General features: G+C 43.5%; 1 protein-coding gene across 1 annotated transcript; it reads left to right on the top strand.

Moving 5' to 3' along the window:
* The first annotated feature begins 8176 nt into the window (after window positions 1-8176).
* On the top strand, window positions 8177-21617 carry fbxo34 (F-box protein 34). Its single transcript, XM_061743690.1, has 3 exons — window positions 8177-8366; window positions 17122-17263; window positions 18293-21617. The coding sequence occupies exon 3, from the start codon at window positions 18300-18302 to the stop codon at window positions 20283-20285; it is 1986 nt and encodes a 661-aa protein (XP_061599674.1). The 5' UTR covers window positions 8177-8366; window positions 17122-17263; window positions 18293-18299; the 3' UTR covers window positions 20286-21617.
* Window positions 21618-22928: the final 1311 nt, after the last annotated feature.

Here is a 22928-nt window from a genome sequence, read left to right as displayed (position 1 = left end):
AGATGTTTCCCTGCTTAATTCCACCCTGATACAAGTGACTGTGTCATTAACAGATTGTCCAGACCTGGATGACAAGCTGATGACGACCATTAATTAGAGTCAGGTGTGATGATGCAATGCAACATCATAAACAAGCAGGACAGGGGGTCCTGAGGACCAGGGTTGAAGACCACTGCTCCAGAGGTTTAAAAGTATTTGATGTTATTGTTCCGTGCGTTACCAAGCTGATTAATCTCTTGCTTTTGACTGGTGTTTTTCCCAGTTCATTTAACCATGCTCTTTTGGACCCAGAAGATCCCAAGATTTCAGGCCTATTTCAAAACTTCCATTTCTCCAAAATCTTAGAGAAAGGTGGTCTATGAACAACTGGTTACCACCGTACAGGCTCATCCTCTCTCAGTGGATCTTTTTCTTTTTAACTAATCTTCTCTTTAGCTGATTAGTGATTTTTTTTTCTTTTCAGCTGATCTTCCCCTCTTGAGGTCATCTTCTGCTCTACTTCATCCCATCTTCTCTTCAGCCGATATTTGTCTTTTCAATGCATCCTATCATCAACCCATTTTTCTCTTCTTCCATGATTCAAATGTATGACCTATGTTTTACCATTACTTCACATTTTCACCTGGTTTCAGCAACTTTTCAGTCTGTCTACCTTCATATATGTCAATCTGTTCATATCCAGTGACCTGTTTATTCTCATTGAGCTTATCATTTTGTTCAACCAGTCTTCTTCTCTTCACCTTATCTTCACTTCATCTCATCTCCTCCTTCAACTGTTCTTTTCATCTTGGGGTTGTTCTTCAGTTTATTGTCCTATATTTAGCTCTTATTTTACTCTTCAACTAATATTTTACTTTTATTTTCATCTTTTGAGGCCCCTCTTTTTCTATTCAGCTTACCTCCCTCCCTTGGGGTCTATATCTCCTCTTCATTTCAGATGATATTCCTCATTTCAGTGCCTCCTCTGATCTTCAACTTTTTATATACATATACATATATATATATATATATATATATATATATATATATATATATATATATATATTTTTTTTTTTATCCCGGTTTTTCCCCCATTCTATCACCCAGTGCTCCTGCCTAAGTAACAGTCCTGGGCATTGCCATCCTCTACCAACCCTGGGAGGGCCCTGCACTGAGCTCAGGTCTCCTCCTTAACCTGAGGAGTGAGCAGGCCGCATCTTTTCACCAGAGTGATCTTCAACTCTTAACATATTTTGAACGTTTCAAATGTCAGAGCCACATTTTACCATTTTCTTCACATTGTCACCTGACTTTAGTCATTTCTTTGATTTTCAGCAGTCCAGCTTTTTTGTTTAGGACTCAATCAGCACCTTAGTGTTCATCCCTGCATTTTCAAAGGAAATGCAAGCTTTTCTAGTTATTGTACATGTTTCTAGTTTTCTATTGTGATGCTGTTTCTCTTTGGTATTTTTTTTCTTCTTATTGGTTGAATGCTGTGGTTGATCCTTTTTTACCGCAAATCCTGACACTTTCAAGGTCATTAAAGCTTTTCAAGACTTTCCCTAAAAATTGGGGGTGTGCACTGCATACTCTTTGATCATGAGCAGGAGTACTTCATACTGAAGTTGGACTAATAGTTTGGTTGCATTCCCTATCAAACATTTGAATATTAAGATGGTACATGTATTTGATGTGTGTTTTCCTGGAAAACATTTTTATACAGTTTTGGTGTTCCCTTTGGGTCTTTGTGTTTCTAAATTACACTAATTGTGCAGTTGCATAGTGTTGCATTCTGTTCCTTATTGAATATATTTCCCTACAGAGCTATACAGGTCATACAGGTCAATGGGTTAAATATGCATTTCTGGTACCAGTGGTTCCTGTTTTGATTCCAGCCAGTTACTGAGACTTACAAGTGCTCACTGTATGTTTGTACCCATCAGATTAGGCCGTCCTTTTTATAAGTTCAGGACTTGTAAAATGTAGACATTGAGACTTTGTTCCACCATCACCATTGCAATATAATACATTTTATTTATAGAGCCATTTTAAAAGATCTCAAAGACGCTTAAATTACCATTGTGCTGCCTCCTTTGCCTTTTTTGGGGACTTATGTGTCCTGTTGGAGGGCTCTGATAGCTCAATGGTTTAACCACATGTTGTTTAAAGCTGACTTGGGGTCTCGGGTTTAAAATCCAGCCAACAATAGGCTCAGCATACTGTATTGGCCCAAATAAGACGACCCTGATTATAAGACAACCCCTTCTTTTTCAAGACTCAAGTCTGAAAAAAGACTTTTTGAACACCAAATTCAATTTTTAGACAGAAAATAATTACAGTACATCTGAAACAAATGATTATAACAATATATTTGAGATCAAAATCATGTTATTTTACCAAATTACTGCCTGACTTGTTTGTGTTGGATCTAAAACTGTCTTGCTAGTATTTACATGTATGCATTTCTGGAAAATGTATGCATTTCAGGAAATCTTAATTCAAACACTGTACTCAGATTAAAAAGCAAGTCTTGTTTATTCAACACCAGGTCAACTGAGGATTCGTCTAATATAAAATGAAAACAAATGAAATTGAACCTCAAATTATGAATGAAAAAATGAAGAAGAAAACTACATTTTGTCCTCCATCTTCCCAAAAATGTCAATTAACTTAGATAACTGGTCATCCCTCTTCCTCTTCCTGGGTAATTCCCTTTCCCAAAGTGTGCGGGGATGCTGACTTACAGGAAGGGGGCAGTAAGGGCTCAAAATGTCTGCCGGGAGCCCTCGCGCACTTAACGACTTTAGGAATGGGACAGACCTAAACCCTTACGCAAGGTGTGTGAGCGTGCACGTAAATCTGCGAGTCTGTGAGGGTGCGGATTGGGATTGGGGGACAGTCACTTGTATCATGGTGCAATGAAGCAGGGAAACATTTAAAACCTGCAGGGACACCGGCCTTCGAGGACTGGAGTCTGACACCCAGTGTCGGCGCCATGGGCGGGCACCAGGGGGCAGTGCCCGCTTACTTCAGTCACTGTGCCCCCTCACTTTTCTTCTTTGGCGTTAAACAAATTTCCCGAAAGCGAACTATTGCGAAGGAGAGATTGCGAACGATGGCTTGGTGATGGTGTGTATAGGCTACAGTTCCCCCTCGTGCTTTCAAGTGCCTTGCCAAACTCGCACGGCAGAGTGCAAGGACCTTGTGCTGCACAAATTCAGCACCTCGAGCCGCAGACTGCAGCTTTTCTAAGCGCACTTTCAGTGCGACTCAAAATGTAAATATAAATCAATGCATAGTTGTTCTTGTTCTATATGCTATATTGAAAACATGTATGTGACCTCATTGTGTGTTACGAGTAAAACGTTTTCAGTCAAACACAAATGTGCACTTCCTTGCATTATTTACACCTAAGTGATCTGATTTCTCCACGTTTTAGACCAGCCTTTCTCAAAAACCGGGGTGTCGCGGCACCCTGGGGTGTCGTCTGACTGCTTCAGGGGTGTCGTCAAAAAATTACCTATTCTGACATTTCATATATAGCCTAAATACCGTATTTTCGCGACCATACGGGCGCCGTGTGGAAAGGCACCCTCTGTTTTGTGTAATTTCTGTATTTAAAACACACACACACACACACGGCGCACCGACCGTAAAGGCGCCGTCTATACACACACACGCGCGCGCGCCTGCCGCAGAACACACACACAAGCACACAAGTGTGCGTATTTAAAAATAGGGCGGGAGTGAAACTTTGTTTGATTGTACTTTATTTCAGTTTTTACATTAATCAAACCCATCGAAGTCTCATCCTCTGTTTCTGCATTAAAGAGCTCCGCTAAATCAGCTGTGCCAGTCCGAAATTCCTTGCACGTACGGTGCGCTTAGCCGCGTACCTTACGGCGTAGGCTCTGCGTCGATTTAACGCAGAACCATAAATCAGGCTTCACTTTGAACGGCCGGCGTGAAGCCGGCTGGAAAAGTCTCTTTAGGCAGTCTTTCTTTTAAAAATCACCATAGTTTCTGTCCATCAGCGTGGCAACCAAGCACAGACAGCAGTGAACGATGACTTCTACTCTGGTGCAGTTATCGTGTTGAAGTTATTGATACAAAATAAACGGGACTTATGCATTTATAGTCAGAGCGATGCAGTGCGGTTTTTAATTATATTTTACTCTGGGGTGTCGTGAGATTTTATTCACTTTTGAAAGGTGTCATAACTGAAAAAAGGTTGAGAAAGGCTGTTTTAGACAGATTATTAATAGGAAAGCAGTGAGAATGCACTTTTTTCCTTAAAATGCTCTCCTAGACGACTGATTTGGTACCCGCCCTAATAAGCCTCGTGCCCCCTATGAATATTTGCTCTGGCGCCGACCCTGCTGACACCCCTGCAATAGAAGAAGGCAAACTGGTTTAAACTTGAGAGTAGCTGAGATCTGTCATGTCAGAACATTACTCCTCACAAACATCCTCTGCCTCGCTGTGCTCAGTGTCACTGTCCTCACTCCCAACCTCTGGCTCCTCCCATAGCACGTCATCCTCACTGCCGTCCAGGGCATTTGATATGAGACATTTTTTAAACCCCTGGATGATGCTCTTTGAGGAAACTGCATCCCATGCGTGGAGGATCCACTCACAGAGCAAATGCACCGAAGGCTTCTGAAACGTTCCTGTCGGTGTGAGTGCGTTGAGCCACTCTGTGTATTTCTTTTGCAGATTGTCTTTGAATGGTTTGTGGACCACAGCATCCAACACCTGCAGCTGACTTGTCATTCCCCCCGGAATGATCACTAAGTCACCGTACATCGACTTCACTTGTTTTTTGACCGGATCAGATAAGTGTCCACAAAATGCATCCAAAATCAGCATGTTCCTCGTTTTTCCGAGTCCCCCAAGCCGTCTGCCCCACACAACCTTGAGCCAGTCCACTACAAGCTGGGTGTCCATCCAGCCCTGTTCCTGGGCACGTACAATAATGCCAGCTGGCATCGCCTCCTTAGGTTCTGTCTTACGTTTTAAAACCACATACGGAGGGAGTTTGGTTCCGTCTGCAAGGCAGGCTAACATGACGGTAACACGGCTCTTCTCATTTCCAGTGGATTTTAGAATAACAGATTCCTCACCTTTCTCGTGTACAGTAACAGGTGTTGGCATGTCAAAAAACACAGCTGTCTGTTCAGCATTACCAATCTGATCCAGTGGGTAAGAGTGCTTTTCCCTTAAGCTGATCACATGGTGCTGAAAAGACAACAGTGTCTCTCCAAAATCAGAGGGCAGGCGCTGGGCTAGAAGTGTTCTTCCGCGACGCTTCATCATCCTCACACACCAGCCGAGGCTTGCTTTGAAGTCTGATATGTTTAGCTCTTTGGCTATTTCCACGGCCTTGAGCTGAATGTCTGCTTTGCTCATGGGGTTCCCCTCCATTCGTTTCTCCTCCGCGTACGCGTACACCCTCCTGTCGAGCTCTTGGAATCGGCCGCTCTTAGGACCACGGAAAGCTTTTCTCTCACTATGAGCATTTTTTAGGAGATCTTTTTGAGCTCTCCATCTCCGTACATTACACTCTTTAATGCTATATTTATCAGCCGCTGTGTTATTGTTTGAAGACTCTGCCTCTTTTATCACCATCAACTTGAAGGTTGCATCGTAACTTCTCCTCAGCAGCCCGTTAACCTGGCCGATCTTCGGCTTTCTTTTCTCCAGTTTGTCGCTACATTTCTCCATTTTCTGTTATCTCTTCTGTCTCTGCACGCTCTCTGTAACAACAGGAAAATCACAAAATGTCTCCTGTTAGCAACCAGACTCAACAGTACCGTCCAGCATGGCTAGCTACATAGCAGCCTAGCTGCACTCTCAGGCTGCAACAACTTCTCCTCTACTTACAAATGTATGCATGACACGTAATATTTTAGCAGTTCTGCGATATAACAAAATGACTACACCAACATTACAATTATTTTTAAGTAACATCAATTCACTCTTACCACTAAAACAATTAAATTACTGAGAGCAGCAAAAATACGTACCTTACCGGTTAAAGTCGCGGAGCAAAGAGGAAGTGAAACTCTCCGCCACGCGGTAAGTGCAGTTTAGAAAATAAAAGACTTCCGGTTATACTCAGAGACCTATTTCCTGACATAGCCTATATATGTGTTTACCATTATGAACATTAACAAAAACGTGTACACTAATACCCTTTTCTCCCTGCATATTAACAGCTCTCAAAGAAATAAAAGAAAACATGACACCAAAAACATTGCCCTTCAAAATAAAAGCCTGCACTTCGCTGCCTTGTTAATTATATGGTGCAACAAAATCACACCACTACATTTAGACCCCGAATGCAAGACGATCCCCACTTTTTCAGTCTTATTTCAATGCAAAAAACATTATATTCGGGCCAATACAGTACAGACGACCCAGTTTGAATAATCAGATTGGGACGTAACTTTGCAGCAGCAGCTGAGCAGAATCATACTCTCAGCACAGTTATATTACAAACTTGAATAAATGTGAATAAAGTGCATTATGATGCTCCAAGCAGACTGTAACTATTATTTTTTAAAGATAGTTTATGGACATGTACACCACTTCATGTGTATGGTGTTTGTACACGTTCAGTAACACACACAGCCTTCTTTGAAGAAGCTGCTGCAAGTTGAACGTTGCTCATAGATTTCATTTTATGAGCTCTTTGAGATCTGAGATCTCTCTGAGCTCTCCATCTCCGTACATTACACTCTGTGACGCCATATTTCAGTGTTCAGCAGGTGTTCGGCAAGCGTTTCACAGCAGTCAACCCTGTATTGTCTAAGGAAATGCAACAATTTCTAATCATTGTTGTTTGACTCCTGAGTCAGCATTTAACCTATTGTGAAAACCACAACCACTCCATGCATAACCAGAACCACCCTGAACACAGTTCTACATCTCCTCTGTTCATCCCATCTTCTTCATTTCAGATGATATTCCTCATCTCAAGGCCTCCCCCAATCTTCAACTCTTACTCTTTTAACATATTTTGAAGTTTTCAAATGTCTGAGCCTCGTTTTACCATGTCCTTCACATTGTCATTTTACATTAGCCATGTCTTTTTTTCAGCAGTTCAGCAGTTTTTTCAGCAATGTTTAGTATTCAATCAGCTTTCTATCAGCACCTCAGCTTTCAACCCAGCCTTTTCAAAGGAAATGCAGCCTTTTCTAGTTGTAGTAGTAGTAGTAGAACTAGTTTTCAGAACTGCAGTTTATCTTTTTTCCATGCTGGCTTCAGTCCAGAAGTTAGTACAGGGGTGCTTGGTTGAAACAGAATGATCGTGGTAACCTTTTGTTGCTGAAACTGTTTTTATGCAGTGTTTTTACATTTTTCTCCTCTTTGTGCAGTCTCATCTTTCGAGAAACGTGAGACAGTAATTGTTGTTGCTGTTTGAATTTCTGTTGTTTGTGTTTCAGTTTTCCTTCATGCCACAAACATGTCAACATACAGCCAGATTCAACATATAAAGAAATAATGTTCGAAATGTCACTGTTAAACCATGTGAGAAAAACAATACTTTATTTTTCACAGAAATTCTTGATTGTTACATGTAAGCATTCTGTGAGCCACTGCTGGTGCAATTTAATTAGTATAACGTTAGGTAATGAGGTTTTTTCATTTCAATTTCAATTTTTTAAATATTATTTTCGTCTAATAAAGAAAAAGAATAGTAAACAAGGGTCTTAATCTGATTTAGACCTTATTTAAGGCTGCGTCATGACGTAGAGACGCAGGGTGACGTGTTTTATCCCGTTGTGTTCAATTTTAAAATAAAATCTGAATATTCAGGCACCCAGAAGGAAAGTTTTGATGGCTCATTCCTTAACGCGGAGACTCTTGCCATCCCAGCATCAGAACCCTGCACAGCTATGTCGTTCATAAAACGTTGTGACAGATGCGGAAATATTAAGTTTAGTGGGATTTCTGCTAGCATGTTTTAATTATTAGTACAGTCGTGTTAAACGTCTGTCAGAAAATATGTTCCTACGGTATTTGTTTGTATAAAATACACGTTAATGCCTTGTTATCAACTTGTATGGTTAAAAATAACCCATCTGGTCAGTTTTTTAACTTATAACTTGGGTGTGACCCAATATCTCATAGGAGTTTAAGATTTCCGAGGCGTGTGAACGCCTCGCCAGTGTCTTCCAGCGGAGTGTTTTCAGGCTCGACCAGCAGCTGCTTCTCTGACAGCAGCAGGCCCGCGGACCGCAGCACCGCCCGGGACGCGGATCCAGCCTCCGCGGGAGTGTTTATGGTCAGTCTCGGCGGCCGCTCCTCCAGGTCGGTGGAGTCTTGGCCTCTTCTCTCGGCCCTGCTTCAGTTTGAGGAAACTGGTCCTGCCCGGAGCCCAGGTTAGAGCAGACTACTGTGTGTTGATCAGGGGCCTGCAGTAACTCTCCTCAGCTAGCTGTGCTACTCACTCATATGTGTTTAACTTTGCTACCCGTAAACCCACTAGCTGTACGAGATATGTTTTAGCATGTTTAGGTTCTGCTTTGGTTTAATAGGCCCCTGATGGGCGCTGTTGCGGCTGGGAACACAGTTTTAGGGCTTTAATGTCTCTTCAGGGTGATTCTTGTATCCTGATTCTCGCTGCTGCCACCAGGGGGCGGTGCAGACACCCAAACATCCGGGTACTTTGGCCTTGCATAATGGCCCGCCCCTTTTGGGAGGAAACGACCAAAACAATGACTACGTTTACATGCAGTCAAAATTCGGGTCATTGCTAATATTCCGGTAACTGAAACATTCGGAATATTCCGTTTACATGCGTGAGCAAACAGGGTTATCCCTGTTTACATGGTAATTAATCATTAAATATCTGGATCAAACCAGCGACGTGCGGAGAACGTCATGACGCAATTCCCGTCATTTCCGCTTCTTCTTCCTGTATCCAAATTCAAAACAAATGCTGCTTCGCGCAACTTGCCAAAATGTTCATATTCTTCATTACATTTATAAAATGATTAGTCTCCTACTCACTCCAAAAGTGTGGCGTGGTCTTGCGTTTTTCCGTGTTTATAAGAACTTCCTGGACTCAAAAGACAAGGATTCCTTGCGAACAGAGCATGCGCAGAAAACAGATTCATGTTCCGTTTGATGGGGATATTCCGTATGGCGTTTACATGACCGAATATTCGTGTTTTAAAAGGAGTAACCCAGGGGTCATATTCGGGTTTTTAAAAACCCGAATATGAGCAAATTCGGGTTATTCAAAAGGGTCATTGGTGTTTACATGGCCGTGCAAATTCGGGTTATTGCTAATATTCGGGTTTTAAAAGGGTTATTGACTGCATGTAAACGCAGTCAATGACTGCGTTTACATGCAGTCAAAATTCGGGTTATTGCTAATATTCCGGTTACTGAAACATTCGGAATATTCCGTTTACATGCGTGAGCAAACAGGGTTATCCCTGTATACATGGTAATTAATCATTCGGGATATCCCGATCAAACCAGCGACGCACGGAGAACGTGATGACGCAATTACCGTCATTTCTGCTTCTTCTTCCTGTATCTAAATTCAAAACAAATGCTGCTTCGCGCAACTTTTCTCTCAACTTCATGTAAATCTCGCTATCCTGGTACTTTCTACCGTCTACAAATGCAGAAATGTTCAAAAAGGGCTGGATGGATGAAGGGATGATGAGTGGCTGAGGCAGGTGTATGTTTGCGGGGACCCGGTGGTATTTTCCACACATCACCCTCGCTGCTGATCTGTGACTCTATGCGCACCCATCTCACACAGACAGTGTAAAAAAAGAAGTGAAAAATATGAACCCTGTGCTTGCTGTTATATTGGGAGGTCTGACAAAGTAACTCCAACCGCTGGACGTCGGTGTGAACCGGCCGTTCAAAGTGAAGCCTTATGGTTCCGCGTTAAATCGACGCAGATTTACGTAACCTACGGCGTAGGCTCTGCGTCGGTTTAACGCGGGACCATAAATCAGCCTTAAGGCTGCACCGGCGTGGAAGCGATGGATGACTGAGGGGGAACACAGTTTCTCCAGGGGTGGAAGGCAGCGCCAGGCAAGTTATGCCACAGTTTGCAGATAGATTGTTGATCCGTGGGCTAAGGTGTCTGCTGGGACTATTTTGCGAGCTTTTGCAAAAGCATTTCGAGGCGCCGCGCGGCACGGAAAGAGACTCTGACAGCGAGGAATCCGGACTGGCACAGCTGATTTAGCGCAGCTCTTTAATGCAGACACTGAGGATGAGACTTCGATGGGGTTGATTAATGTAAAAACTGAAATAAAGTAAATCAAAATAAGTTTTGCTCCGGCTCTATTTTTAAAAACGCACACTTGCGTGCTTGTGTGTGTGTGTTCCGCGACGCGTGTGTAGACGGCGCGCCGTGTGTGTGTGTGTTTTAAATACACAAATGACACAAAAATGAGGGTATGCCTTTCCACACAGCACACCGAATGGTCGTGAAAATACGGTATTTATATATGAAATGTCAGAATAGGTCATTTTTTGACGACACACCAGGGTGCCGCGACACCCCGGTCGAGAAAGGCTGGTTAGAAGAACTTCCTGGACTCAAAAGACCAGGATTCCTTGCGAACAGAGCATGCGCAGAAAACAAATTCCTGTTCCGTTTGGTCGGGATATTCCGTTTGGCGTTTATATGACTGAATATTCGGGTTTTAAAAGGAGTAACCCAGGGGTAATATTCGGGTTTTTAAAAACCGGAATATGAGCAAATTCGGGTTATTTAAAGTGTTTACATGGCCGTACAAATTCGGGTTATTGCCAATATTCGGGTTTTAAAAGGGTTATTGAGTGCATGTAAACATAGTCATTGTGACTAGCCTTATTACAACCCTAGATGTGTTTTATTATAAGGTGTTTCATAAGACTTTGGTTTGTAGGTAGTTTAATTTCCAAATCAGGAGGTGACACAAGCAAGCAATTATATAATATTGCTTAGCAACGATCGCAGCATTACACAGAAAAACCTACAGATATGAGAAGAACATCTGTTCCCCTTGACTACGTCCAAGTGGATTAAACAGTGGAAATATCTGGTTTTGAAAATTGAATCCAGTGTTGAAGTGAGAAACGTTCAGTTCCCCTACCGACCACTAGGGTATAGATTCAACAGTGAGTTCATCTTCATTGACCTCCATGTTAAATGTCCAACTTTACAGCAGAAATAAACACATTTAAAGTCTGAGAGAATATGTATGACCCTCATCAGGTAAAATAATATTTAAAAAAAATCATGTGCATTCACCCTCTGAGATCATAGTAAATAAAGGCCACAGTAATGTCCTTGAGTGACGGCTACATTACAGTCTCTGGTGTTCAAAAGTTAGCTGTCAACACGTCTGAGCTGTGAATAAAGACCTAACAGACCATAATCAGTCTTATTTTAAAGTGTTGTTTTGGTTTTCAGCTTTTTTCACTCAGTGAAATGTTAGTCATTTCATTTTGGTGAATTGATTGACCAGAAATAATCACAACTTTTTATTTTTTTCACAGCTAAAACAGCATTCTAGCTGCAGCTGTGATGTTAGCTTGACAGTGGTTCCCAAACTCTTTTCTGCTTGGCCACCTTTGTTTATAGAAACCACATTTTTTTCTTCACTACTCTAAAAACCAGGACAGGAAGTTGCGCAGCCTTACCACTTCCTGTTTTGATTGGTTAGCTGGAGAAGCGGTAGGATATGAACTATCTAGCATTTATGTGGCAATATGGCGTTATCTTACTCTGAAAGGTTGCTATTTACATACGCAGGACAAATGTTCCTGAAGCTGTCTGACATAAGGTGTCATCAGGTTGAAGAGCAGGAGGAGTTGATTAAATCAAAGAGGAGGATGGAAGAACAACAGTAGCAAACTTTGGAGTTGGCTTCTTAGAAATGAAACAAATAACAAGCAGAGTTGAAGACTTACTTGTCCTGGATGAACAGCGCCTGGCAGATTTTACCACTGAACTGAACATTTGGAGTCACGATCCAGTTGGCTGGCTTAGAAATGCATCCGAAACTCTTCCTAAACTGTGCGAGGCAGTGATGAACATGTGTTTATCAAGCACTTTATTAGGTCCATCTGGTTTAACTAATAACACAGCTGGTGAGGGTTTGTCATGTTGGTTAAAGAAGTGGAGACAGATTTACAATGACCATGTGGACCTCCGACGTGATGTGTCACTGGTATCGGACGTCACAAACAGCCTGGGTAACGATCAGTATTGGACAGGAGCAAATGGTTTGGGAACATCTGTAAGTGTGATCGTTTCATATCCTTTAAGACTGAAACTGCTCAGATAAATCTCTGGGGTCCACGATGGCTCCGTCTGCTCTATAAGTATGTTTTGTAAATGACAAAAACCTTTTAACTAGAAAAAAATAACACAACCGACCGACCACAATGCATTTTTTGCTGTTCGCAAATGGCCAGCAGCATAAGACGAGACAAGAAAGCCGAATGCAGCAGAAGAACAAAGAAAAGAAACACGAAAACAATAGATACTAGTTGTTTTTTTTTGTTTTTGTTTTTTTACGTACGCCGTGGTCATAGCGATTGAGATGATAAGAAAACCCCCTGTTGGACCTTTTATTTTGGTGTAATATGCCAGCAAGACCTTGTAGCTCCAACTATCGTTCTTTCTTGTAATCTCCAACTTCATCAAATGTACTTGTAGCAAAATGTCTCTGGTCCAAATGCTTAAATGACTTGTGGTCACATGATTTATGTTCATGTCAGAGCGCTGAATGTAATTTACAAATCCCCATTAGCAGAGACCGCCGCCAGAATGTCCCTGTTGGCCAACCTGAGTAACTCTCCCACTACACAGCTGTTTGTTTGTTTGTCTGTTTGTTTTTAAACTATATTAAAGTTCACTGTTGTTGGTTAAGCTGCAGTTTTTATGGTCGTGAAGATGGGAATTTATTCCAGACTGCTGCTGGAGCTATTATTGATCTCAGCTGTTTGATAAACCTCTGTTTACTGTTTGAACTTTGATGTGACGGATCAGCTGGTTATCAGCTCTTTGTTCATCTGCTATCGTCACTATACATGTCGCAGCTCGAGAAACTCAGAAGGGAAGGGGGGGGGGGTGCTCTTGGTTCACATGAACAAATTGATTAGAGGTGAAGATATACCCATTGATCAGCTGGTGATTGAAAACAGATTATTTTTTGCCCGATCAGCCAATTCTGGTATCAGCCAGTCTTGGTTGTTGTGGCGCAGCTGGTAGTGCAGCCGTCTCAAAGCAAGAAGGTCCTGGGTTCAATTCCCGCCGGGGACGCTGTGGGCGCTGAAGTGCGTGTTCCCCCCCAGACTGAGTTCCCCCATGACTTCAGCGCCCACACCCTGGGTGGGGTTGGAGAAAGGGCCTTTCAGTCCTGGGCAGAGGTGGAAAAAGTACTGAAAAATTGTAATTGAGTAAAAGTATCTTTACTTTGCTTAAATCCTACTCAAAGTAAAAGTAAAAGTACTCATCTAAAAATGTACTTGAGTAAAAGTACAAAAGTACTTCATTTAAAATGTAATTTGAGTAAAAGTTACTTTCAGTTATTTAATGCAAAAAAAAGGATGAGTCACGAATCAAATTAATCAACTTCGAGGCATATTAAAGTACAGATCCACACTTGTTTGAGTACATTTTTTTAGATGTTGATGTCTTGAATGCTGAAAGCTCCGTTCTGCCGGGCAGGCACATTTTACACCACATTATAATGTTGTTTCTTTTTGTGCGTTTGAATGCGAATAAGTCTTCCAAGTTTGGCCAAGGGTTTTTGTTGTTGTTGTGGCTGGTTTCTGCCCGCATTTAATTTTTTCACCATAAATTTTGTACTCAGTAACGTGAGGGGGTTCAAATGTAGCGAAGTAAAATACTTCGGTCAAAATGTACTCGAGTAAAAGTAAAAATTACATATTTCAAAAACTACTTAGAAAATTACAAATTACTCATAGAAAGTACTCAATTACAGTAACGTGAGTAAATGTAATTTGTTACTTTCCACCCCTGGTCCTGGGCTACACATGCCCCCTCTGGCCAGCCGGGGCACCAGATGGGGTGCGGAGGATCTGGCCGGAATAACGTGATCCTTCCACGCGCTACGTCCGGCCAGAGAAGCCCCACCCTGTCTGGTGAAAAGATGCGGCCTGCTCACTCAAGTATGGAGGCGATTTAAGCTCAGTGCGGGGCCTCCCGGGGTTGGTAGAGGATCACAATGCCCAGGACTGACTTAGGTAGGAGCACTGGGTGATAAAATGGGTAAAAAATCGGGGATAAAAACATAAAAAAAAAAAAAAAAAAGAACTATGCGGGTTGGCAACATCAACCAGTGTATATCTGTTGTATGTTTACCAGTGCTGGGACTAACGCGTTATTTAGTAACTCGTTACAGTAACGCCGTTAGTTTTGTGGTAACTAACACTCTAACGCATTACTTTTTAAATTCAGTAACGCAGTAACCGTTACCAAACGGTGCGTTACTCCGTTATTTCTGGCTACAGTGAAGCTTTTTTTCCCCGCACGCGGAGACCGGAGGAAACGTAGTGTGTGTGCGTTCACAAACATGACAGTCATAAGACAAGAGAAGGCGAATTTCGCAACGTGGAGATATTGTCATTACAGTAATCCCTCGTTTTTCGCAGGGGTTACGTTCCAAAAAGAACCCGTGATAAGTGAAATTATTTTTACAATTATTATAGAAGGCTTCAAATTGCGGAGATCAGCATCGCCTCATACGTATTCCACTGCTCTTCTGAGCCGCTGCATCCCGACTCTGTAGCATCTTTTTCTCCTAAAGCCGCGGTGCAGGTGTGTTTTTTCGAGAGAAGAAAATAGTTATGGGTCGTTTTGTCGCTCTTTTTTCATTCTGGGCAAAAAGATTCTTATAAACCGACATGCCACCATGGATTATATCTGAGACTGTAATGAACGATTCATCAAAGGGTCCCGTTCCTGAGCTGCTGCTGAAGCTCATTGGCCGTTCTCAGCTTGTTGCTAAGCAACCAACATTATTGACACAGGAAGGCTTGAAATTAACTTTTTGACCTACTAGCCAAGTGGCTAGTAGGTCAAAAAAGTTACTCGCCAAACAGATTTTTTACTCGCCAAAACCAAAAAGTTGCTTCACTAGAGTATTTCGTCATCACTACTTATATAGCAGTCATAGTAGTACCATATAACAGTCATCCCGTTCTTCTCAATCAAATGTGCTGTGTAAAAGGACCTTTCAACTATTCTGGAAGAACAGTATAAATCCCTATGCAGCAGTAAGAAGACGCATGAAGTACATTAGATTCAAATATACAAACTATTTGCCCCCTCCTCCTCCTCCTCCTCCTCCCTCCTCACCTCACACACATTTGTGATAGGCTATATGAATTTATTGAGGTTAAAAATAAATCATATGCAGTAGTACGATATCAATGCAAGTCATGTAATAGTATTTTTATTGAAAAACAGGGTTTTTAAAATAAAATAAGTCCCGTCAATTGACTCGCGAGCGTAACTTCAAAAAATAAATAAATAAATATTGCAGAAGCTTGCGCGTAACCTACGGCGTAAGATACGCGGCGACGCGTACTCTACGCCGTAGGCTCTGCGTCGGTGCGACGCGGAACCATAAATCAACGCACACGTGGATTTCGGCGCCGCAGCTCCGCTTCCTCCCGGCTCCCGGCACCGAGTACTACACTGCGGTAACAGTCCTGGGGCCTCATCTATAAAGCTTGCTTGCGCAGAAAAAGCGCCTGAAAGTTGCGGAAGCCACCATCTACGCAAAGCCTCGGATCTAAAAAGAAAAAACTAACCGATGGCTGCCGCTCCGAACCCACTATTCCACGCCGAAGAGGAAAAAAGAAAGTGTTCTGATTAAAATAAGGAAAGTTGGACTACCAACAAGTATATAACAATTGCGTTCATAAGGATAAAGTTTTTAAAAAAAAAATAAAAATTAAAGAAATTGTCTCTTCTCCCTGTGTGTGTCCGCCTGTCATGCACGGGTACTTGGGCGCATGTTGTTTACTTTTAAGCCGGAATTATGGTTCTGCGTCACACCAACGCAGAGCCTACGCCGTAGGGTTTGGCGTAGGGTGCGCGTCGCCGCGAACCCTACGCCGTAGGCTCTGCGTCGGTGCGACGCGGAACCATCAACGCACACGTGGATGTCGGCGCCGCAGCTCCGGGCTCGGCGTGTCCCTCCGCGGTACTCCCGCGGAGTCCCGCAGGTCCAGTGAGTATTTTCACCGGACATTTTGACCGGAGAGATTATAAAATACCGGACTTCGGCATATTTTACCGGTTATGTTATGTTCCCTCGTTTACTTTTCTTCTTCTGACCCGTTAGCGGCGCTTGGCAACCAACGAAAATGAGCATTACCGCCACCCTCTGGATTGGAGTGGTATAATTTTTCTAGGTCGCCAAGTGGCGAGACAGCCAAAAATATGTCTCGCCACAGCAAAATCTAGGTCGCAAATGGCGAGTGGCGACTGCTAATTTCAAGCCTGACTGTTTAGAATGCAGAACACGATGCACAATGCAAATCCATACAGTACCTGCTGAAATGAAGGTAGAGGGGCATTAATGGGAGCATTTAAAATAATGTTTTTATTTAAAGTAACTCAATAGTTACTTTTCATAGTAACGCATTACTTTTTGGTCTAAGTAACTGAGTTACTAACTGAGTTACTTTTTTAATGAAGTAACTAGTAATGGTAACTAGTTACTATTTTTCAGTAACTAGCACAACACTGATGTTTACAAGGCATCTGTGGAACAAAAAGAAGAAGAAACCGGCATTCATGAGCCGAGCAAGCAAATGCTATGAAGCAACGGGAGCAGTTTAAACACCAGATAACTGTTTGTTATTATTAATCACTGCACTTTTATTTAGGTTATTTTAAATAAAACCATCTTGCAGTATGACTGATTCATTCTGATAAACGTTACAAAAATACCCACTTAAACTAGACTTGTGATCTTGTGTACAGGCCGCGTGTCACTGGATATGAACTGTTTTCAGGTGGATCTGTCAGAATCGAAAGCATGATTCAAGCATGTGTCACACGTTCATCTGTTGTTCATGGAGCTGAAACTGTCATATACGTGGCATTCATGTGTTTAACGGGTTTACCTGCAGGTTTGTTTGTCTTACGCCCGTAAAGACGTTTGTGGAGCTGGAGGAAGGGCCGAAGATTGAACATGTGAAGCTGAGGGATCAGAGGAGCTGTAACTCCAAGCTGGATCACGCCCCCAGCAGCACCACCTGCCAGGTAGCACAGGTAGGTGTGGTTACTATAATCTAGGGGTGTAACGATACACTAATCTCCCGATACGGTACGATACACGATATTGAGGTCACGATAACGATTACGATATTATAGCAGTATTGTTTTAACAACCTTTGAATGAGGAACATATGACTGGAAAAATTGTCTTTTATTTGAAAGACACAAAATACAAAACAATGCTGTGCATTTGCCCTATTGTTAGTTTGTTAGTTTGCTTTATAACTGTTTAAGTTTTAAAGAGAAAGCCAGGCCAACCATTTTCCACAAACTGAACTAAAAGTACAAGTAAAATTAAATAAATAAATAAATACATACAATTTTACATTGTAAGTGTAAAAGGAGATTTCTTTTTGTTAAGAAGTTTATTTTGGTAATTCAGGGTTCATTATTTTATAAATATATTCTTTATATTCTGTTGTAAATCAGGGACTATAATGACACTAGTCAGTTTATCTGTAGTGATTAGTCTGTTTTAGATTGGGCGGAGTGATACGCCACAGTACGGCATTAGGTGCTGTGTTGATGTTCTAAAATCCTACACCGTTGAGTGGACTTTAAGTACACTCGAACTCGGGAGAAGTTGTCCCCGTGTTTATCCTACTAAAAAGGTTTAATTTAATAAGGTAAGGCTTAACTCTACACCAGCCTTACACAAGTAAAAGTTCAGAGCTCAAAACCCCCCCAAGAGTCCCGTGATCGGGACCGCAAAACGGTACTAGTTTCTCCTGAGCGGAGTCAGATTTTGGTCCGCGGGTCGGCACACGCAGTCGGCACGCGTGGTCGGATGCGCGTTACTAGTCAACACAAAAGATTAATATTAATAACCCAATATCGCGATACAGTTTGTAACCTCATCGACACGTATTGTGACGTTTTTGTATTACAAAATTTTGTGGCACGATGTATTGTTACACCCCTACTATAATCTAACACGTTACTGTCCCCACAGCCATTTGTGGGAGCAGGAAGTGTTTGTTCCGTCACCTCAGTTCTAACGGGGCGTCTTTGTCGCCCTCTCAGGTCCATCATGCATCTAAAGTCTCATCCAAAGCTGGTCCGCTCAGAGTTGTGTTTGGATGCAGCTGGAGTTCAGACGTCGCAGCGCAGCAGTCTGTTTGTGAGCCAGCAGGGGACGCTGCTGAAGACATTCAGCAGTAACCATAGCAACGGGAACAGCAGACGTCTCCCCTTCAGTGTCATCTCCACCAAAACGCTCCGTTGCGGCAACCCGGCTGACGGCAGCGGCAACAGAACCACGTTGACATCTGTCCAGCTGAAGGCGCGGGCCCGGTCCACCTTGATGCTCCGCTCCTCACAACCCGGCTGTGAGGACGGTGGCCGTGGACCGCACCTGACCACGATGGAGGACGACGTGATGGATGCCGCTCTCATGTGGACCGTCATCAAACCGGGACATGTGCGCGAGAAGATCGCCCTGTTCGCGTCTGAGCAGAGGCAGGCAGACGGCGGTGAGGGCGGGGAAAGCGGGGAAAGCACCGTGACCAGCAGCTGCAGCGCCGTCATGATGTCACGTGCCACAAAGACGAAAGGCAGCTGGGACGAAAACAGCGCGGCCAAACGGCTGTGCAAGTCTGTAAACCACCAGGACCTCCGGCAGGACCCGGGGATCCCAGATGTGAACGAGTGGCAGAACTCCGCCGTCACTCTAGAGGCGGAGCAGGAGGAGGCGGAGCCAAAGATGTCCGTTGTGGAAATGGTAGCTTTCCTGGAGCAGAGGGCGAACGAGCAGCAGCCGGACTGTAAACCTGTCCTTGCTCTCCAGAGGAGCTCCACCTCCATCATGCTGTCCAGGACCACCGCCCCAGAGGTCGGGGAGGGGCCGGACACCAGGGGGGAGGAGTCTGAGAAGGTCCGGGTGTCGGAGATGGTGGCCAAGCTGGAGCTGGAGTGTGGGAGGAGGAAAGAGGGGTCTCTGTCCAGGACCAACAGCCTGAGGAGGACGGTGGGGCGGGTCCTGCTGGCCACGTCTGACCACTGCTTCACCCCGGCAGCAACGTCAGCAGTGACATCAGCAGTGATGTCGTCCACAGCAACAGTGGAATCAGTGGAATCAATAATGTCATCGGTGACTTCATCAGGTGCAGAGTTATCTTCATCATCACTGGTTGAAGCACCGAGTTGGAGCAGCCAATCGGAGAGAGAGCGAGCAGAGACACTGTCCCTGACTCCGCCCTCCTCTCCAGTGCCCCACGTCAGTGGGTCTCGGGGTGGGAGTGGGGATGCAGCCCCGCCCCCTCGGTCTGAGGAGGCGGAGCCTCCACCGGGCCTGCTGTTTTTAACTCTGCCCCCTGTTGAAACGGCCACACACTCCGATCGCCCTCCCCCCCACTTCAAAACCAGCGTCTACCTGGAGCCCAACCGATCTCCTGCATCAAGTTTAAGCGCTGCTCCCTGTGACTTTGTAAGCCCCGCCCCCTGTGGCTCTGTCGGACATTCAGAGAAGAAAAGCATTGAGGACATCGAGCCCCAGGAGGTTTCTGGTGCATCAACAAACTCTGTGGCGGTGCCTTTGGGCCGGAGCCCGTCGGCATCACGGGACTTCCTGGAGCTGCGTGAGCGGCTGCGCCGGCTGCTGGCCCCGCCCTCGTACCTGCTGGTGCTGCCGCATCACCTGCTGGTGAAGATCCTGGCGCTGCTGCCCACGCGCAGCCTCGCCGCGCTCAAGTGCTCCTGCAGCTACTTCCGTTTAATCATCGACACTTACGCCGTACGGCCCGCGGACTCCCTCTGGGTCTGTGACCCGCGTTACCGCGACGACCCCTGCAAGCAGTGCAAGAAGCGCTACGAGCCGGGCGACGTGTCGTTGTGCCGCTGGCACCACAAGCCGTACTGCCAGGCGCTGCCCTATGGACCCGGGTACTGGATGTGTTGCCACGGCGCCCGCAGGGATGCGCCGGGCTGCAATGTGGGTCTCCATGACAACCGCTGGGTGCCAGCATTCCACAGCATCAACGTGCCAATCTACAGGAGGAGCTGTAACCATGACAACTAAGTGTGTGTGTGTTTGTGTGTGTGCGGGGTGGGGGGGTTAGAGAGAGAGAGAAAGAGAGAGCTGTTGTATTTTGTCTTCAGCAGCATCCAATCAGCTTTGACCAACAAGTGCAGTTTGAGTGACATCCCATCAGGTTGTCGTTGCTGCTCCTGCTTCAGTTCTGTCCTGAATCTGTTCCGACATCATCACCTGCAGCCTTCAGCAACATGACGCAACAGCAGCTCAGATTTTCCTTCAAACCTCTAAAATAAATGGAAAAACGTATCCAATTTATTTGTCAGAATCTGCTGATAGAAAAGACGGACGACTGAAATTGTCATAAATCTTAATCTTTTAAAAAAAAAAGCTGCTCAGAATCTTTAAGCTCGACTCACTGAAAATAAATGAGTTTATTTAAACTAGTGACCTTTAGTTTAATGTGGAACGTCTGAGGGGGTTTGAGCAGCTGCAGTTGTTTTGAGGAAAATCTGGAGTTGTTTCCTGGACATTGGCGCCTCCTGCTGATCAGACTGGCTCCTCACCGTCTGCAGCTTTGATTAATCTCTGATCAGTTCTGACTCGTCTGGTCTGGGGGGGAGGAGAGTCCCAGTCAGGACTCTGCTCCGCCGGCATGTCCAGGACTGAACGTCATCCTCTGCACGGACGCTCAGATCAGCTGACTCGGGTTTTGACTTCAGCTGGTTTTAAACTACTGAAACATCTGTTAATGTCGTCAGAAGAAACGTAAAATATTGAAATATTAACCCTTACATGGCCTTAAAGCAGCTGCTGGCTCGGATAGCAGAACCACTATCTCTTTAAATATCAGCCGTTATGAGTTAAACTTGAAGTTCTGATCTCCAGAAGTCTTGTTTATCCTCCAAGTACATGTCCTCTTAAAATGATCTCACGTGTGAAGAGGGACTTTGATCAATAACAACGTCCCTAAAGATCTGAGAAGATGATAAAAAGCTGCTTTTGACCATTGTTTAAGCTGAAGATGGCAGAACTTCAGAACTCGGTCACATCTGCAGGTAAGGACCCAGAACTCCACCCAGTGTCTTTAAAAGCTGTCCGGTGAAAGGGGGGAGCTGAGCTTCAGAGCCGTCTACGTCTACGTGCACTTATTCATGTGAGACCTTCGGTCTTGTGACTGATAATCATCTTGTTGCACAACGACAAACGTGGCCTTGAGACGATGCAATAAGAGGAAGGAGACTGTAAATGACTAAAGAATTTAAAGGATATATTAAGGATAAAGGATACTTGAATATAAATGAGACTTGTTTGTTTCTGTTTGCTGCATTCTTCTATGAAAGAGATGTTTCCCTTTAATAAAGCGCTTTCTCATGACTGAGAATGTCCGTGTTTCTGTGCCGTGATGACATCTAAATCCTGATTGATTGATTGAATCATTTATGTTTCTACCAAGATCATTTAGTTGATCTGCAACAACTTTCAAGTATTTTGGGAATAAAACGAGGGATGGAAATAATCATCAATTACTGCCATCTTAAAAGCTCCTAGTACGTGACCTGTCATGGGGATGTTTAGGACAAAAACTGAATGATAAACCAGAATCATAACTTGTAGGTCCTCCCCCCCTCCACCTCTACCTGTAAGGATGAGTAGGTGGAGCCAGTTCATTCAGATCCAAATAGTCTTGCTGCAACCTACTTTCTGCAAGAAAAGGTCAAAGTGGTGCTCAACTCTTAAGTCCTTTACAAACACTCTGGAGGACAGAGATCTTTGTACATTGTAGTCAACATTTGTTTCAGATACTTCCAGTCTGCAAAATGTTCTTATATTTCATCTGGACCTGTTGCCAAGTCCTCTTTGGTCAAGTCATGGGGTAATGAGTACAGGACTGTCTCAGAAAATTAGAATATTGTGATAAAGTCCTATTTTCTGTAATGCAAAAATGTCATACATTTTGGATTCATTACAAATCAACTGAAATATTGCAAGCCTTTTATTATTTTAATATTGCTGATCATGGCTTACAGCGTAAGAAAACTCAAATATCCTATCTCAAAAAATTTGAATATTCTGGGAATCTTAATCTTAAAATGTAAGCCATAATCAACAATATTAAAATAATAAAAGGCTTGCAATATTTCAGTTGATTTGCAATGAATCCAGTATGTATGACATTTTTGTTTTTTTTTTAATTGCATAACAGAAAATAAAGAACTTTATCACAATATTCTAATTTTCTGAGACAGTCCTGTATATACAGGAGGGGGGGACTGCCTGAATGTAATACCTGTGTAATTGGTGCCCTCTCAACCCAGAGCTCTCCAGGGTCCAGAATTAATCCTCTATCAGTTACATTACATTATAGACTTCTACCGTTCATTTATAAATTTAAAGTTGTTAATCTCAGAAAACGTCAGGTAAATCCTTGAATGATGATTATAAGGTTTTCCGTTAACAGTCGTTAGAAAATGTGTATTTCAGGTTATTTACACATTCAGGTGATCCTCTATTGTTTCCATGTCCATTGTGGCATTGTTTCTTTTCTTTAGTTTGTGCTTCATTTCTTCATAATTCTCCATCAAAAGATGTTATCTGTTGTAGAATCAGTGAATCTGTGATCGATCTCATGGTCTTCTGAAGAAATCTGTGGACGCTTCACCTGGCTTGACAAAGCCACACCGCCTG

This window comes from Cololabis saira, chromosome 16, assembly GCF_033807715.1.
Source record: "Cololabis saira isolate AMF1-May2022 chromosome 16, fColSai1.1, whole genome shotgun sequence".
NCBI lineage: Eukaryota > Metazoa > Chordata > Actinopteri > Beloniformes > Belonidae > Cololabis > Cololabis saira.
The sequence above is the reverse complement of the archived record's forward strand: the minus strand, read 5'-3'. Positions and strand labels throughout refer to the sequence as shown.

Bases quoted from the DNA above. Each gene is read 5' to 3' on its own strand.
- fbxo34 (XM_061743690.1), top strand. From the start codon at position 18,300: ATGCATCTAAAGTCTCATCCAAAGCTGGTCCGCTCAGAGTTGTGTTTG.